The sequence below is a fragment of the Gasterosteus aculeatus genome, chromosome 9 (genome assembly GCF_964276395.1).
Source record: "Gasterosteus aculeatus chromosome 9, fGasAcu3.hap1.1, whole genome shotgun sequence".
NCBI classification, from domain to species: Eukaryota; Metazoa; Chordata; class Actinopteri; order Perciformes; family Gasterosteidae; genus Gasterosteus; species Gasterosteus aculeatus.
Window position 1 is genome coordinate 1,875,588 of NC_135696.1, and position 17,373 is coordinate 1,892,960.

General features: G+C 47.8%; 1 protein-coding gene across 6 annotated transcripts in view; it reads left to right on the forward strand.

The window, feature by feature from the left end:
* The window catches only part of klhl5 (kelch-like family member 5), a 36,736-nt gene extending 19,363 nt beyond the window's left edge, over nt 1-17,373 (forward strand). For 4 of the 6 annotated variants that reach the window (XM_078080064.1, XM_078080065.1, XM_078080062.1 and 1 more), the window contains exons 2-13: nt 801-989; nt 5,184-5,320; nt 5,425-5,621; nt 6,650-6,862; nt 9,355-9,541; nt 10,131-10,355; nt 10,746-10,821; nt 11,191-11,277; nt 12,775-12,849; nt 13,147-13,284; nt 13,510-13,681; nt 15,098-17,373. In XM_078080064.1, coding sequence (XP_077936190.1) covers nt 801-989; nt 5,184-5,320; nt 5,425-5,621; nt 6,650-6,862; nt 9,355-9,541; nt 10,131-10,355; nt 10,746-10,821; nt 11,191-11,277; nt 12,775-12,849; nt 13,147-13,284; nt 13,510-13,681; nt 15,098-15,154 — 1,753 coding nt within the window. In that variant the 3' untranslated portion in view covers nt 15,155-17,373. The remainder of the gene's footprint in view (nt 1-800; nt 990-5,183; nt 5,321-5,424; nt 5,622-6,649; nt 6,863-9,354; nt 9,542-10,130; nt 10,356-10,745; nt 10,822-11,190; nt 11,278-12,774; nt 12,850-13,146; nt 13,285-13,509; nt 13,682-15,097) is intronic. The other 2 variants (XM_078080063.1, XM_078080061.1) reach the window with 1 other exon arrangement.

A 17,373-nucleotide genomic window follows, 5' to 3' on the forward strand; every position in this document is an offset into this window, starting at 1 on the left:
GTATAGAAAAGCAGCCACGGCCCCCCAAGGACTTCTGTGTCTGTCTATTAACAAGAGAACACACACACACACATTCTTCCACATCCCTTACAGATGATTTCTCTTTGGCTGAGTTGAAAGCATAGCGTCACTCCATTCATCTCTTCATGCTTTAGGGCCAGTCCGGCCAATTCTGCTGCTAAATTAAAAATGGAAGTGTGGCCCTGGCCGTCGTAAACGAAATGCCCGTTTTGGGAGCAATCCGCGTGATGGCTGATGTACTTCATCGGTGTTTGTCTTTTCACACCCAATCGCCTCAGACAGGGAGAATAAGACATAACCGCGGGCTGCAGCTCCTCCGCCAGGGAATTGAATGTTAAAGGCATTCCTGGGCCAAAACGCTGCCTCACTTCTCCCGCTGTCGGTATAGAAACAAGGAAACCGGCTGCCGTTAGGGAGCCGACTAATTCACTGCACCTCCGATGGGCTCGTCTCCTCCCGCAGCTATTTAATTGGCAGCTTCTCTTTTAAGTGGGCTAAATTTATCTGGCCATTTACGCCGAGCAATTGGACCATTACGCAGCATTTGCACGCTGCTGGCGACATACAGCGAGCAAGCGAGGGAGGGAGCGACCGAATGAGGGAATAAAGATGTGACACACAGCAGCTGCCGTGACTCCCTCTGCACATCTGCATTGTTTGTTTTGAACGAAAGGAGTCGGCACCGACGCTCAAAGCATCTGCCTCCTTCTCTTTGTGTCTGTGTGTGCGTGTGTGTGTGTGTGTGTGTGTGTGTGTGTGAACGCCTGTCTCTGCGGTAGGACGTCCAACAGCAGCGCCACACTGTCCTCGTGCGTGTCGCTGGAGCCATGTGCGTGTCCAGAGGAGTGCACGTTCACCGCTCTGTCCCACGCCGACGTCACCTTCCGCAAGATGGAGGGCTACCTGCGGTCCCGGCAGCTGTGTGACGTCGTGCTGGTGGCGGGAGACAGGCGGATACCGGCACATCGGTAAGGGCAAAGACACCGTTAATGTGTCACACGAAATGTCTACGGCAAAGATGGCAATAGGCGTCCGACGTCACACTGAAGGTCAAATGTCTTCACAGAATCCCTCAGATATGTTTAAGAGCAATTAGGTCAGTGTTTTTTTAAATTAAAAATATAATTCAAGTTGATATCTTTTAATCGCATGTTTTGTCTGAGAAACGATCCAAAATCGGTCTGGTATCAATCTGGTATTGAACTTGAACAAAAAACAGAATCGTCCGATCGTCACATTTTCACAGCTTCAACAAGTTCGTGTTTGCCAGTATTTGGTTGCTAAATTACAATTGGTTAATTCATTTGTCAAAATTGTCATTAATTGATTTTCCTAATTACTCAGCTGCTCATGTTAACAATATACACCATGTATGTTCCTCACAAGTGTAAAACAAACTGTGTTATTGTAGCATCAGTACAATCCAACAGAAACATCACTTTTTGGAAAATTAATGCAAAAATGTAAAGATTTTTTTTTAAAACAATTTCCATGATACTACTGTTTATCTTGCACACTTCCTATTTGCATGACGCCATAAGATGGGAAACTGTGAGGAATGCACACTAATAATGTTAACTCGCAAATACTTGATCACTAAGATACGGCCGAGTACAAAAACACTGTGGCTCAGTGGAAGAGCGGGTCGTCCTTTAATCAGAAGATTGGTGGGGTTTGAATCTCGGCTTCGTTTGTCCACATCGACGTGTCCTCGGGAGGGACACTTAACCCCCAAGTAAGGGTGAACAGCTAAGGTACAGATGAGGTCATTTCCTTCAGCCTAGAACCATAAATCCTCCAGCGGGGGTTTACGATCTCTTCAGCATGCGGCGGCCCTCCGTCCTGAGACCTGCGGGCTGTGCCGTGAATGTGTGACCGGGTATGAATGTTGGACAGTACTGATGGGCAGAGGGCACCTTGCACGGTAGCCTCTGCCATCACTGTACGGCTGGTGAATGTAGGTATGATTACATGGAAGAACGAAGTGCTGTTCAAGTACGGCTCATGCAGTGACATGAATCCTAAACCTGTTAGAATGAATGGATTAGTTGTTCAACATTAAAATGTGTACTGCACGCGTGCATTGTGATTCGTTAGTAATGGCACACTCGAGCCATGCGTGCACGCCCACACGTGATGACACGTACTGTTCACACGGGAACGTAATCTCCACACGCATCAGGAACATTTTGTGTAGTTCCTCTATCACACTCATTCAACTGAGCCTCTCAATCATGCATCAAACACACACACACACGTGCCTGTCCCCCACCACGCAGCACCCCCCCCCCCCCCCCCCCCCCCCCCGCTGGGCGTGTGGCCAGGGGTGCAGCAGCAGGGTCCATCTGCACGTGGGAGACCCAGAGGAAGAGCGGCCCTCCACCAGCAGAAAGCCCCCTTTTCTCCGGCCGCCTTTCTCCTCTGCCCCACTTGATGTAGTGACCCCGGGCGCAGATGGGGACAAACAGAAGACCCCGCTGTACGGGAGAAAGAGCGTGTTGGGCGTGTTGGCTGCTCATGTGTGTTTGTGTGTAAGCGGGGTGGGAGTGAGCCGCTTGAAAGTGGGTGTTTTGTTTGCAATTGATTTATTGCACGTGTAGGATAAAAACGCTGTTCTGGGAACAAAACATGCACTCCGTTTCTCTGTTTTGTAGGTACACACAACGAGGCCACTTGTTGTAAGTGAGTGTGTTGCAAGTCGGCCTCAAGCTCTATGTGCTCTGCAAAGAAGCAGAGCACCGTTTCTGGAACAGAGCCTTATACAAATACATTATCCTGCAAACGCTATTTTTGTACCTCTCCTCTCAACTGATTTCAGTTAACATACATTTAGTTCAGACACTTCTGTGAGGTTCCACGGTGCTGATTTGAGCCAACATGCTCGCAAAGGCAACGCTAGCAGTTAGCCATCTGTTTAGCATGTTAGCAGGCAAACATTTGCTGTTTATCGCTGAACATAAAGTACAGCTGAGGTGCATGGGGATATCATTAGATTTAGCCAGTATTTGGTCATAAACCAATGTATTCATACCACACATTGAGCTCGGGAGGGTTTACGATCCCTTCAGCGCACGACTTCTGTCCTCAGGGAAAAACTCCCCTCAAAGAAAATGGAAGGAACTTAAAGTCCTGGACAAATTGAACAGCTAAAAAGTAATTTAGTTATTACAATTCTCCTTGGGGGATAAGTGGAAACTTTGACCTGCTGGTGACCTTAGGGCAAAAAGACCCCCCCCCCCCCCCCCAAAGTCATTAATGCCATCAGCGTCAACATATACGACTCGGGCCTCGTTTCTTTTGGAGTGTGTGTGGGTCGTGAGAGTAGAGTAAGTCTCTCCTAGCAGCCCCCGCAAACACACGCGGCATTTCCAGCTCGGCCTCCTCTTTCCTGCCTCCAGCTCGTCTGTTTCCTGCTCTCTCCCCATCACGGAGCGACACACTGCCTGCCGTGTCTCTGTCTTCTGAGAGGTGCACCTGTGTGTAAATAACCCAGCGCTGTGTAGCCTGTAGCTGGGGTCGCACAGGAAGTCAGGCAGAGTGTGTGTGTGTGTGTGTGTGTGTGAGAGAAACAGATAAGAAAGAGATACCCGTCTGGAATACTGGCAGAGCAACTTCCTGCTGACTATTGCGTTTTTTTTGACAACTTTGTCAGTAAAGGCGACACGCACACACACACACACACACACACACACACACACACACACACTGCTTCAGGCTATCTATCATGGTCCCACTGTCACAGTCACAATGACATTATACACATGTACATACATTAGTTAGTCCCCACCGACACACACACACACACATCTGTTGACCTTGAAGTCGGAAAACACACGGAACAGAGAATCGGCAGAGACCAGTGACACGTGTAAACATCGGTTCTCAAACATCTGGCGGTCAAACAGGTCTTTGACGTAATTATTGTTGACCGGCCCTGTTTATGACATTAAGCGTGAGGCGGAGGCCTTTGCGTGGCGCTGTCACGTGGCGTCCATCCGTCACAGCCTCATTTACAAATGCGCATTAAATATGTAATAGGGTGTACTTTCCCAATTCCTTGACATGTTTGTGCTTAACGGAACAGTGGCATGGAAGGTGATGGATTTTTGCGGCGTGGAATAATTAACTGTCCCTTTTCGAAATGACCTTTAGCTAATCCCTTTCTGTCCTTCCTCCGGCTCGCTCTGCGCGATGCCGTATATCTTCTCCCTCAGCCAATAACTTTCACATTGACCTCACGTTAGGCATATTCTTTTTACTCCACTGACCATGAGCTCAATTGACGACTGCAGCGAGCGCCGTGGTGCGTTTCGAATGGTCGTCCTCCAGCCAGCTGAATAGAAAGAACACTTAAGCATCTGAGCTCTCTGTGCTCGCTGTGTGCACACATCTGGAGATGCCTCAGGTTTGCACAGTTCTCTCCTACGTCTGTTCAGACGTGCAAAGTGAGGATATTGCCGTTGGGAGGAGATTGATATATTCGGACAACGTTTTGCTCACGGCACTCATTGCTCCGCCGCCGTCTCTCACACCCGTCCTGAAGGTCCCGAGCTTTAGGATCCTGTCTACGGTTTGAACTTTGAGGCCGGCAAAAGATAAACTGCAGCTTGTGGGATTTCACTGGGGTTAACCGGGCAGGACGGAGTCAACAAATCAAGTTTAATGGCCGAATAAAACCGGCCGCGAACCGCTCGCCAAGCTGCCCGCTCCGCTCTGAGCTTATCAACGCCGGACCAAATTTTTGCTGATGCAGCACTCAAAAAAATCATGTGATATCACATAAACCCAAGTATATCATATCAGATTCTGTATGTTGTGTACAGGTTTTATTACTAATATTTTAAATGTTTTAAATTTGTAGAATATAACTAACAAAAATAGTCAAAAGTAATTCACAGCTTTTCCAAATGGCAAATTAGATTTTATTGGACGCAAGTTCTGACGAGAACTTGGCGTGGAAGCGCGCATGCTGAAGCCTTTTATTGCGAGCCGCGTTCGTGCCAACTACCAATCTACTCGTGGTGCGTCAGCCTCGGTGTTCTGGGTCTTTTCTCCGTCAGCCCAGACTGGTCTCGTCATTGAGCTCAAAGGGCCCCGTTCCTCCATCACGGCTTGCCCACTGCTCTCTGACGGATGCCGGGTCCCTCTCTCCACCCACTCAGGCTGGTGCTCTCGTCCGTGTCCGACTACTTTGCGGCCATGTTCACCAGCGACGTGAGGGAGGCCAAGCAGGACGAGGTGAAGATGGAAGGAGTGGACCCTGATGCGCTGTGGGTTCTTGTGCAGTATGCATATACAGGTATGCACACACAGATGCTGGAACCCATAAATACAGATCATTTAATCTTAGACACCGTAAAAAATATTCCGTCTTCCTTCCGTCTCCCCGCGTGTCGGTCCCAGGGCGGCTGGATTTGAGGGAGGACACCATTGAGTCCCTGCTGTCGGCGTCCTGCCTGCTGCAGCTGTCGTCGGTGGTTCAGGCCTGCTGTTCCTTCCTCACGAAGCAGCTCCACCCCTCCAACTGTCTGGGCATCCGCTCCTATGCCGACGCTCAGGGCTGCGGCGACCTGCAGCGGGCCGCGCACGCCCACACCATGGTACGCGGTACACTCCATCTTTGTGTAGGAAACAATGTTGGTGTAATAATGATGATGTTGGTGCAGGTAGACCACAGGTGATTTTGGCAATACGGTGAGAACAATAAAGAGGCTTCGCTCCCTCTGCACTGCTTTTCCACGACAGGCCTTAATGTTTCCCTCGCTAACAAATTGGTTCCTCTTCCGCGGCGCCCGCCGCACATTACTATCGGCACAAGGGCTGTTTTCAGCACAGCGTTGCTATGGTGACCGTGAAATAGCTTTTCCATTGGCTTGATTACTCCTGTTTCCTCGTCTTGTTCTCTCCCGTTAGCGCGCCCTCCTTCCCACCTCGCCTCCCTCCGTCTCTCTCAGTCCTTCTTTTCTTTCTTCCTTCTCTCTCAACTTTAATCCGCGGTAATTGTGTCATGGCGGTGGTTTTATTCGAATGACACTGCGCGTGTGTGTGTGTGATTGAGACACACTTTTTCACTCAAATACACATGTAGTGTGTCTAAACACGTATATCTGTTTTCTCCTCCCTTTATCCTCTGGTCCATAAATGGATGAGAGAGTTATGCTATAACATTATCATTACATCACCTTGCTTTTGATTAGGATTATGATCATCTGTGGCAGCTAAACACATTTGTATTGTGGCCTCGATGTTCAAGCATTTAATTTTATGCTGACGTAATAAATTCATGATTTAATTCTCAGAACATTCCCATTTAATCTATACGAATAATAATCAATTAATCATTTAAGACGACTTGTTCAACCACTAACTATCTCTCTGAAAGTTTTGTCCCAATATTTGGGACTATTTTCTCATCCCGCCATTATTCCTTCAGCTCTTCATCATCATCGCCCACTGATCTTTCTCGAGCCCTCACTGCCTTCGCTCTTCTCTCCGTCCAACCTCTCCATCCTTCCCTTTTTCCACTCTCCTCTTCCTATTGTTTTGTCTTCATCCCGTTTTTCATCCGCAGCTCCTATTTCTAAAAGGACCTTTCTCTACTTTTGTAACCACTTCATCTGCCCACCAGGAGCACTTCTTGGAGGTGGTGGGAGGCCAGGAGTTCCTGTTGCTCCCAGAGGAGGAGATGGAGCGGCTCATCACGTCGGAGGATGTCAACGTGCCCAACGAGGAGACCATGGTGACGTCTTTGCTGACGTGGGTTCGCCACGATGCCGCCTCGCGACAGCGGCACCTGCCTTCGCTGCTGGCTCACATCCGCCTGCCTCTGCTCCACCCGCAGGTGAGGGCTGCGTAGAGCGCTGTGGCATATCACACTGTTGTGACTGACCTATTTAAAGCAGCCATAATCGTTTTTAATGACAGTAAATCTGGCTCTTCCTCGCAAAATCTACTCTACCTCCTCCTGGCTCCCGTCCTCTGTCCCTATCCGCTTGAAGGATCACGACAGCTGTAGACCTCACCGCTGTGTTGAAGTGGCCGCATGCGTCTCCTCCTCTGTCCTCTTCCCAGTTAGTTAGTGGGATGCCGATGAATTCATATTCAGGGCAGCGGTTCGCTTACTGCTTCCACGCACGCACGCGCGCGTCTTAAACCTTAATTAAGTGTGATATCCCTCCTAACTGCAGCTAAATGATCTGATCCCTTCATCTCCCTCACCAGCCGTTTCCCCTACTGTTCATAAAGGAGCCGTGGGGATAAATCTTCCCGCGTGCCACTCCAACCCCCACCCTCCTCTTTCCGGCTTCTCTGCCTGCGTCCGTATATCTCCCAGGTTTCACCTCGACGAGACGCGAACACCTCAGATATACGGCTTCGCCCCCGCTCAGCTGGAGTGCCGAGCAGCTGTAACATGTAATCAGGCCAGAAGATGGATGGCGGAGAGCTAAAGCGGTGCCCACGGCGCTGGAGAGGCAGCAGAGAGGCGCTGAGGACCTTCAGGAGTATATCACCGCCGCAGCACCACGCTAAGCTGATAAACGGGGTTGACGTTCAGCGACCCGCGGAGCCGCCACGCGCCAATGAACCGCCGTGTAAACCTCACGCAGACAGCCGATCGATGCTCATCAAGCAATTAGTCGGCTCGGCAGGAGGCCTTCTCATCTAAAGGGCGCCAGTGCACCAAATGAAAACCTTTAATCCCTTTTCCTGACTTCCACTGTCACGCAAACACCGGCGCCTGCACGCGTGGTCCAATCGCCTCGGAGGTTCGCCCGTCGGCCGTGAATTCCCTTCCTCCGGGAAGCTGGAACCACTGAATTATTCGGCGCTGTTGCTTGCAATAAATACTAAGGGAGCTTTTCCCACCTGCAGCGCGGTTGTGTCCACGCCGCCTCGCACAACCTGACCGAGAGGAGTAAACATGAAGTTGTAAAGACTGGCGAGGTGACTCTGGTCCCCACAGAGGGAAATGAAATACCAATGATGCTTGAATGTTTATGCAACACTTTAACGCTTCTGCTGTGTATATTTATGTACTTTGATTAATACAAAGATTATACAAATCATATCAATTAGACTGCAAAGGACAAGGACTCAAGAACTTTTCAGGGTTTATTACTTTGGGATTACTTTTTTAATGGCCTTGGTTCAAATCAGAATACCTTCTGATTAACCTTCTGTTTTCTATCAGCCATGAAAAAGTCCCCCGTGTCCGGGTCGGATCGGTTGTTTGGTTTGCACCAGCGCTTTCACACCAGCTGCCAATTGAGAACTGTTCATTTCGGCCAAGCCCAGCACCGTGAATGGAGTCCACGCTAACACGCTAAGCGGCGTCAGGGCTAACGCGCTGATGCACAGTGGACAGTCATGCTGAAACGGACTCCGTGGGGACAAATGGAGGACGGAGAGGAGAAAGTGGAAACGCCTGCAGGACTCGTCTTATCTCGCCCTCCACATTCAGCCCTGCACAACGTGATGGATAAACGGCACAGGAGAAGACAAACGCGCTCTTCTGTTCGTTGTCCTTCTTTATCACTCATCCACTCAAATGACTCCCCCCCCCCCCGTGTGTTTGTGTGCCGTAGAAGCGCGGCTTCCCCTCGCGTGTAAGCTGCTTATCCATTTACCACGCTCGCTTTATGCGCTCCGCGTCGGGCCGGGGAAATTGAATTATTTCAGCCGAATCTTTCTTTTGACAAATCAGGACAGAAAAAAGTATAAAGATGTCGGAAAAACAATCAAAATGTGACGTTTCCCCCCCCCACTTTTATCAAATGTCATTTATCATAACTGAAAGATTTCTAATCTCCACCCTGACTGACACACACACACACACACGCACACACTCTCTAGAACTGCTGCTGCTTTCTACCTCAGAATACTCACTCACACACACACACACACACGTGCAAACAAACACACACCAATCTAAATGTAAATCAGTAATTCTCGCCTTCAGGGATTCTCACCACAAGCCTTTCTCAGAGGCACTTCTCCTGTGGATGTACTTTAAGGACCAGAAGGATTGAAATGTTTTATACTTTGGACCCTGTGTCTGTGTGTGTCTGTGTGTGTGTGTGTGTAAAGACTAATGGCCTCTGGTCTCATCTAACCCCTCGATCAATAAGAGAACGGCTTTCTTTGTAGCCACCATCAGCGATAACATCTTAACCCACACACGTGATACACATTCACCCCGTGTTTGTCCGACCGACTCTTTGAAAGCAGTTGTCACGTGTCCCTCTGGGTGTGTGTGTGTGTGTGTGTGTGTGTGTGTGTGTGTGTTCATGTGAGCTGTTTTCTGTGTCTCCTCCTATTCACGTGTGTGTGTAGTTCCTGGCGGACCTGGAGTCCAACCCTCTGCTGCGGGACAGCATGGAGTGCCAGCGGCTGCTGATGGAGGCCATGAAGTATCACCTCCTGCCGCAGCGCCAGCCGCTGCTCCAGAGTCCCCGCACGCGGCCCCGCAAGGCCACCGTAGGCGCCATGTTCGCCGTAGGGGGGATGGACGCCACGAAAGGTGCGCGCACACACACACACAACCACGCGGCCAGCCGTAACAGTGTGTGGCTCTTCGCCTTCCGAGTGTGTGTGTGTGTGTGTGTGTGTCGTGGTGGTGAAACGTGGGCCGGTGTTTTATGCTTCTATCACAAGCTGTGAAGTGTGTGTGTAGTTGCGATTGAAACAAAGGCAGAGTTCAAAGGTGAATGGGGACCGAAAGGGTGAATGGCGACTGAAAGGGAGGGCAGAGGGAGAAGGAGGGTGTAGGTGTAGGAAGCAACCAAACTACTTAAATGAGTAAGTCAGCTTTGGGACATTTTTCATGATTCTCATCGTCATTTCACTTACCGATGGGGAGAATAATCAATGATGGAAATAATGACTTTTTGCAGCCCTAATGTCAGGATCCTTTAAGAAAAGCACATTCCAATATATTTCCCGCCGGCTCGGTGGAATAACTGTCCTCTATCTTGCGGTCATGAATATAAAGCTCATTGATCCATGTGTGTTACACACAAACACACGCAGCCTCCCGTGTGGGAGGCGGATTAGTGCGTCAGTGAGTCATTTAATGCGTTGGCGGTGTTTCCTCTGTGGCTTCTCCCCAGGTGCGACCAGTATCGAGCAGTACTGCCTGCGTCGGGACACGTGGAGGCAGGTGGCCACCATGAGTGGACGGAGGCTCCAGTTTGGCGTCGCTGTCCTCGCCGGCCGTCTCTACGTGGTGGGCGGCCGAGATGGACTCAAGACCCTCAACACCGTGGAGTGTTACAACCCTCACAGCAAGGCCTGGAGCGTCATGCCGCCCATGTCCACTCACAGGCACGGCTTAGGTGAGCCCCCGTGCTTAGAAACGGGAATCTCCCACGTTACAAAAAGAGCGCGGCTACGCCAATTAGGTCAGTTGTTTTAAAGGGATTTGATTTTTTGTGTTTTGAAAATAAGGATTCTTGCTCAAGAGCACTTTAACGGACTATGTATCAGATGTGTCACAGTCACAATGACATCGTCTGATGAGGCCTGAGGTGCTGCTGCTCCTCTGTTGTTGTTGTTTAATAAATGTGTGCGTGTCTGCGGGGATTCAAACACACATCTGGTCCCCACAGATGTGCCGATAAATCCCCGTATTGTGGAGGTGTCAACATCCCACTCTTTGGTCCCGGATGTCTGTTTTTGGTGAGCTGCCATTGTTTAATAGCGGCCATGTGGTTGTGTTATCGCAGGCGTAGCCGTCCTGGAGGGACCCATGTACGCGGTAGGAGGACACGATGGCTGGAGCTACCTCAGCACAGTGGAAAGGTAAGAGGACACTTATTCACTCTAAATGTTTACAGTGCGCGGACAATTTTATGAGAGCTGGAGTTTTTAAGAGTTTTAAAAAAACAAACATTAAGAGCAGTTTAAGGTCTACTGATTGTTAAACAAATTATGAGGACCACTTCCCCAAATAGGGACAGAAAAAAGAAATGGCTGTAAATGAATGTAGTCAGGGTGATATAGCTTGTCTCCTGCAGCCCCTTTTCACTTATATCCCAAATCCAATCCATTTTATACCTCAATATCCGAGGGGACGTAAGCTGCAGTGACACAGTATGTATATTTAGAGATTTATTTAGCCATGTTTTATTATGTGCGGGTTTGAGTGGTTGCTAACATACTTTCCACCAGGTGGGACCCCCAAGCTCGCCAGTGGAGCTTCGTTGCAAGTATGGCAACACCCAGAAGCACAGTTGGAGTAGCTGTACTAAACGGCAAGTAAGTAATCCTACGCATGATGGTTGTTCACACGTCCACCCACATGTATCCAGTTAAATCATACAATACATGCACATGCGCCGTTACTCTGCACATGCGTTTGATTGTTTGTTTGGGACGTTTTGATATTGGATGCTGCACTTATTGCATATTGCTTTGTCCAAAAGCCCAATTGATACTGTTTAATGCTTTGTTTAACTTCGTAGGGCTGTCAACATAAACGCATTAATCTATGCGATTAATGGGGCCAAGATTAATGCAACAAGATATTTTAACGTAGTTAACCTACCCTTGTTTACTTCCGGAAGTTGACCACGGAAACGAAACGGCCGCTAGCTGCAGTCAGTTACATCGGAGAAAGCAAGACGGTAGCTCAAGATGGAGACAGATATTTGCATTGGAAGTAAAGCAAACAGAGACGCGACATACAGCGGAGAACCACGCAGAGGAATTCCTCCACATGTCAAACTGAAGGGGGGGGGGGTGGCAAACGGACCACTTAAAGCACGGCTATGCTACGCTAGCTGATAAGCTAGGCTAAGAGTTGCTAGTTCAACGTGCTCCACCTGGTGGATTTCTGCCTCCGAGACGACCAAATGTGTGTAGTTTTCTGTTTAAAATAGCATTATCAATTAAAAGACAGTGTCTAAAATACACGTTTACTGAAGTGATTAGTGAGTCTTTAGAAGAAAAACAAACATTCATTAAAAACTTAATTAATTAATTGAGATTAATGAATTTCAAAATGTTCGATTAATTTGTTAATTGTTTTTAATCTATCTATCCATTTTAATCTACTTTTTGGCAAAAATGCCACAAGAATATCCTCACTTACCTTCATCTGAAGATAGCATGTCATAATACTGAATAAGTGTACAATTCTAAATACTGCACCAGCCACTACAACAGTTTTGGTCACTGTACGGTAAATGACTTTGTTGTGTGAGAACATTCTTAGATCTCCACACTCTCTGCTTCTTCGAAAGCATCACAGTTAAAGTTATATTACCGTAACCGCTGTTCGCTTACACCACAACGCACTGCCCCATCAAACAGTGATAGAAAAGATGACAAGACTCTCCGTACACATGCAAAAACACACGTATGGTCTCTCGTCCTCTTTCCCCTGCAGACGACAGTAGGAGGGATAACTGCGATGAATTCTTCAGTGCCTCATAGAGACGCTACACAGAAAGGCTTTTAAGATGCTAATTAATACAGAAACAACAGATTTTTGCTTTGCATACCCGGCAGTATTGTGCGTGCGTGTGCGGGTGCGTTGTGTATTCTCTGGAATCCATTTGCCTGATGGTGCTAATTACTTGCTTGACTGCTTCCAATGCACTTTTTCTCCTCGCCCTCACAAACACGCACACACACACGCTTAGTGACTCCTCCATAGTTGTGATGCTCCCAAAAGTTCTGGCTGATCGACTTTGTCCTCGAAGCCCTGTGAATCGGTGTCCATCGGTCATTGCCATCTTCCGTCTTCCTCAGGCTGTATGCAGTTGGAGGTCGTGACGGATCCTCCTGCCTGCGTTCGGTGGAGTGTTTCGACCCCCACACCAACAGGTCAGAGACAAGGGACTTCGTTTGAGGGGAATTAGATGTTTTCTGTCTGCTGTAGAGCTCCAAAGGTTATTTACCCACAGATCAAAGGAGGCAGCTAAGCCTCTGAGGATGATGCATGTAGGCCACGCTCAAAAAGCCTCTGTCGAGTACATTCATTATGGTTGTTGGGGCAAGGTTCTTATTGGTCCCCTGAAAATACCTTTCTTTTTTTTCTTTTTTCAAGCAGAGAATGTTTTACTCGGTGTTGGTGAAAGTTTCCGTTTTTCTCTTCTCCTCACTGACAACCTTCATCTACAGGTGGACCGGTTGTGCTCCCATGGCTAAAAGGCGCGGAGGTGTGGGCGTGGCCACATGGCATGGCTTCCTCTACGCCATCGGAGGTCATGACGCTCCGGCCTCATCACTTGCATCTCGGCTGAGCGACTGTGTGGAAAGGTGGGCTTTCACGCCATGGATGTGTGCGCGTGTGTGAGAAATGTTCAATGATTTGTGTTGTATATGATCTGGGCTGCAAGATAATGACCTTTTATTGGGATCTTATCTTGCAGAGGAGAAAGATGCTGAGCTCTTGACCGCGTCTGTCACAGAATACCCTTTTGACATTGTAATGTCTCACTCGGGATTTTGTGTGTGTGTGTGTGTGTGTGTGTGTGTGCGCAGGTATGACCCTCAGACAGATGTGTGGACAGCAGTTGCGCCCATGAGCATCAGCAGAGACGCAGTAGGTGTTTGTCTCCTTGGCGACCGTCTTTACGCCGTGGGCGGTTATGACGGGCAGGTGTATCTCAATACAGTTGAAGCCTACGACCCTCAGACTAACGAGTGGACACAGGTACACAACCCGATGCCACACAAACACACACACAAAATGACAGGAATGCAGTTTACATGTTTGGAAGGAAACCGTATATATTCTCGTGTGGCACGAACATAAGCAGCAGGTTCATATGCATCCACTTAATGTACGTTGACTTCAGTTCAGTAAAAACAAGTAATAAATGCCAATGTACACCAATGAAATTGTTAAATCAACACACGCAGTCACAGTGTGACCCTCCTCTATTGTGCGTCTTGCCGTTTCTTTCTTTGTTATGTAAATGTGTTTCTTTAACGCTGATCTTGTCCTTGCTGCTGCAAGTGGAGGGAAATTGTTTTCAATGTTAAACGATTTCACTCGGCTCAGGTCACTCTCCCGCACGGCCCCCAGGGTTTCCCTCCAAAGCTGTCAGAAATCTGCTATTTTGGAGACGCACGGCGCGCTGAGAACAAGAGCGCTGTAGACGGGCGGCTGCAGAACACGTAAAACGTTCCAGCTGACACAGAGGGACAGGGACAGACTGCCGTGTGAGGACACGTGGAGACCGGTTAAATTTAAATTTAAAAGTCGTGCTCACGGAAATCCAGATGTTGATATTACATTGTTTTCCGAGGACTTTTGACATAAACCCAAAATAATACATTTTAGCACCGTTGGGGGCTGCAGAGCCGACACTGACATAATGACACCATTTGATATTGATATGCTGAACTATTTAGTAAGCATTTGCCAATTTACACAGTAAACAGAGGAGCAATATTCTGACTTAATTTGGTGAATGCGAGTCTGGTATTAACTGCCTTCTAGTCTGTTTTTGGTTGACAGCCGCCACAGGAGGACATACAGAGTTCTACTAGATATAGAGCACAATGGGTTTCACTGAAAACAGCTGCCAGATATGGATTGATGGATTGTAGCGTCTCAAAGGGTCTTCTCATCCATGTCGTCTTAAACGTTAGTTCACAAGGCTGGTGAACTTGAGGTATTGACCTCATCCATCAGGCGTAGAAAATATGTAAAATGCCTAAACTTAATTGAGTTTGTTCAACCCCAAACAAGGACATGCAGTCCTGCAAACATGAAATATGATTTCACACGAGCAAACCCATTTTGGTTGAAGTCTTGCCGTCTTGTCGGTCTCGTGCATTTGATGGACAAGACCTGAGATCTGTCGCCTGTCTTGGTCCCGGGCCTTGTTGAGGACTGCTGTGTCCTGCTCCACAGGAGACATTTTAACTGGTCTCATTTTGCAGGTACAAAGATGCATGCGCTTTTGCCAGATATTAATGAGAACATGCAGATATTTAAAAAAATCCAGCGAATACCTTTTACGTGTACTACCTGTTCTGCAGGGCTCTGCTCTCCCCTGACTCGCTCTTGCTTCAGACTCGACTGGTTCAGGTGTTTTTCTCTCTCTCTCTTCCTCTCCAGGTAGCACCTCTGTGTCTGGGCCGGGCGGGAGCATGCGTGGTGGCCGTCAGACTGTAAATAAAGAAAGACGCCGACTCCGGTCCGGCCCGCGGCGGACGGTGCGTCTCGGAGGGTCCGCGTTGCTGAAGACCAACGGGGAAACCCGTCTGCCCACCCGGGGAGCCAGAGACTCGACTCCTCGGCGGCCGCCTCTCCTTCATTTAGGTGTTTTACGGTTGAGTCTTCGTGTTTGAACATCCTGGTAACTTCTGCCGCAGGAGTGAACCGCCGCCGCGATGAAGAGCAGTCTGCTGTGTTCACCGCAGCATGACGGAACACCCGCCTCGCATTTTTGTTGATCTTGCCTGTTAGTTTGTTCCTGTAGACACGGGGGGGGGACGCACACTCACAGACACACACACACACACACACACTTGGTTGCTTTCAGCTTCTATTTCTGCTGAAAGGTGGGAGAGACGTGAATGAGATTGGCAAGTTGCCGCATCACTTTTCGCTCTCGCCTCTCCAAACAATATCTGATCAGCGTCGTATTGATGCCATTTTCATGTATTCTCTAGCATTTCATTTGGCAGTTGGCGAGTTGCTCTCGTCTTTCTTTCCCTTCCTCGCTGGCGGATGAAAGAAAGACTTTTGACATAATCAGCACAACCTCAAGAACAGCTACACTGTAAGAAGCTGATGCTCTTTATACTTCTCAGTCAGATACATATCATTGGCCTTTTATCGAATGTTTCTGTGTGTATGTCTGCACAGTTACATCAGCCCACATCTGAAGCAGTGTACTGTGATTTATTGGACATTATCACACGAGCCGCAGTGGAAAATGATCAATTCTTCCATTATTCAGCAATTGCCTCCGTTTTTTCCGGTGTTTTTTTACTTTTACTTTTGTCATTGTTTACATAATTGTGAGGCATTAAGCTCTAGTCTCAGTTTATAACGTGAGTTTTAATAATATGTTCATATTTTTCATATTTCTCTCGCACTCAGTCAGCTATTTACGGGTTTAGTTTTATACTGGGTCAGGTGAGCATTTCTGTCTATTTCTGTGTGTGTGTGTGTGTCTGTGTGTGTGTGTGTGTGTGTGTGTGTGTGTGTGTGTGTGTGTGCGTTGTTTTAGGAGATTGTAAGTATATTTTTATCTCAAATGAGAATCTAACGCTCACCACATTTTCAATTCCCTGCTGCCTTCTTTTCATTCTCATTTTTCCATTTCATCACACACACACACACAAATACACACACAAATACACACACCACTAAGTTTTGCCGCAGAATTCGATACCCAGACAAAATGAACAACGCAGCATATAATGAGACCATTGGATTTAATAACGTTGATTCAGCCGGCGCCGTTGTTTTGTTTGATCTCAAGTTCGTAGCGTTATTAGATTTTATGCCGCTGCAGACAAAGTATGAGACGTGATTCTAAAATGAATCATTTGAAACAAACTCATGTGTTCATATTTGAGGGCTTGTTTGAGTAAACTTAACCTCAAGAGTACAAAGATGCTGATTACAGCTTTGATACAGACACAATTGTGTGTTTCCTTTTTGTGGCTTTTCTTGTGTGTGTGTGTGTGTGTGTGTGTGTGTGTGTGTGTGTGTGTGTGTGTGTGTGTGTGTGTGTGTGTGTGTGTGTGTGTGTGTGTGTGTGTGTTTGCTTGTGTGTTAAGAATACAGGAAGTCGACTCCTGACAGTCAGAGGCAGAACAGGCATCCTGTCTGAATTGACAGATCTAGAGCTAATGTAGCCCCCAGGATGTACTTCCCAAACACACACACAGTCACATCACAGACACACAATCACTCACACACACACACTTAACCACAGTGACCCGGGAGCGAAGTGAGGATGAGTGAGGAGCGATGCTGATGCACCGCTGCATCATTCTGCCTCCTTCAAACCAGCTGTTTATTTACCAGAGAGCTGCAGAAGTGTGTCACCTCCACTGTGTAAAGGTAGTCCGAGGTTATAGACCGATACTCCGAAGGAAACTATATATTTTGTGAATAATATGTACATAAATACATATATCTGTATGTAGTCATATTGTATCATGATGTATATTTTACAGGGCCCCTGTGCGTTTCTGTTGGTGTGCATTTCTTTTTGTACCATGAATTGAGATGAAGATTGGTGAGAAATGGTACAGCTGCTCATCTCCTTTTTGGATCAGAATATTACACCATGATGTATGTATAATAAATACTGCCGTAACATGCCGTCATTGCTCTTTTATACATTAAAGTCAAGACGTGGTTCAACACTTGAA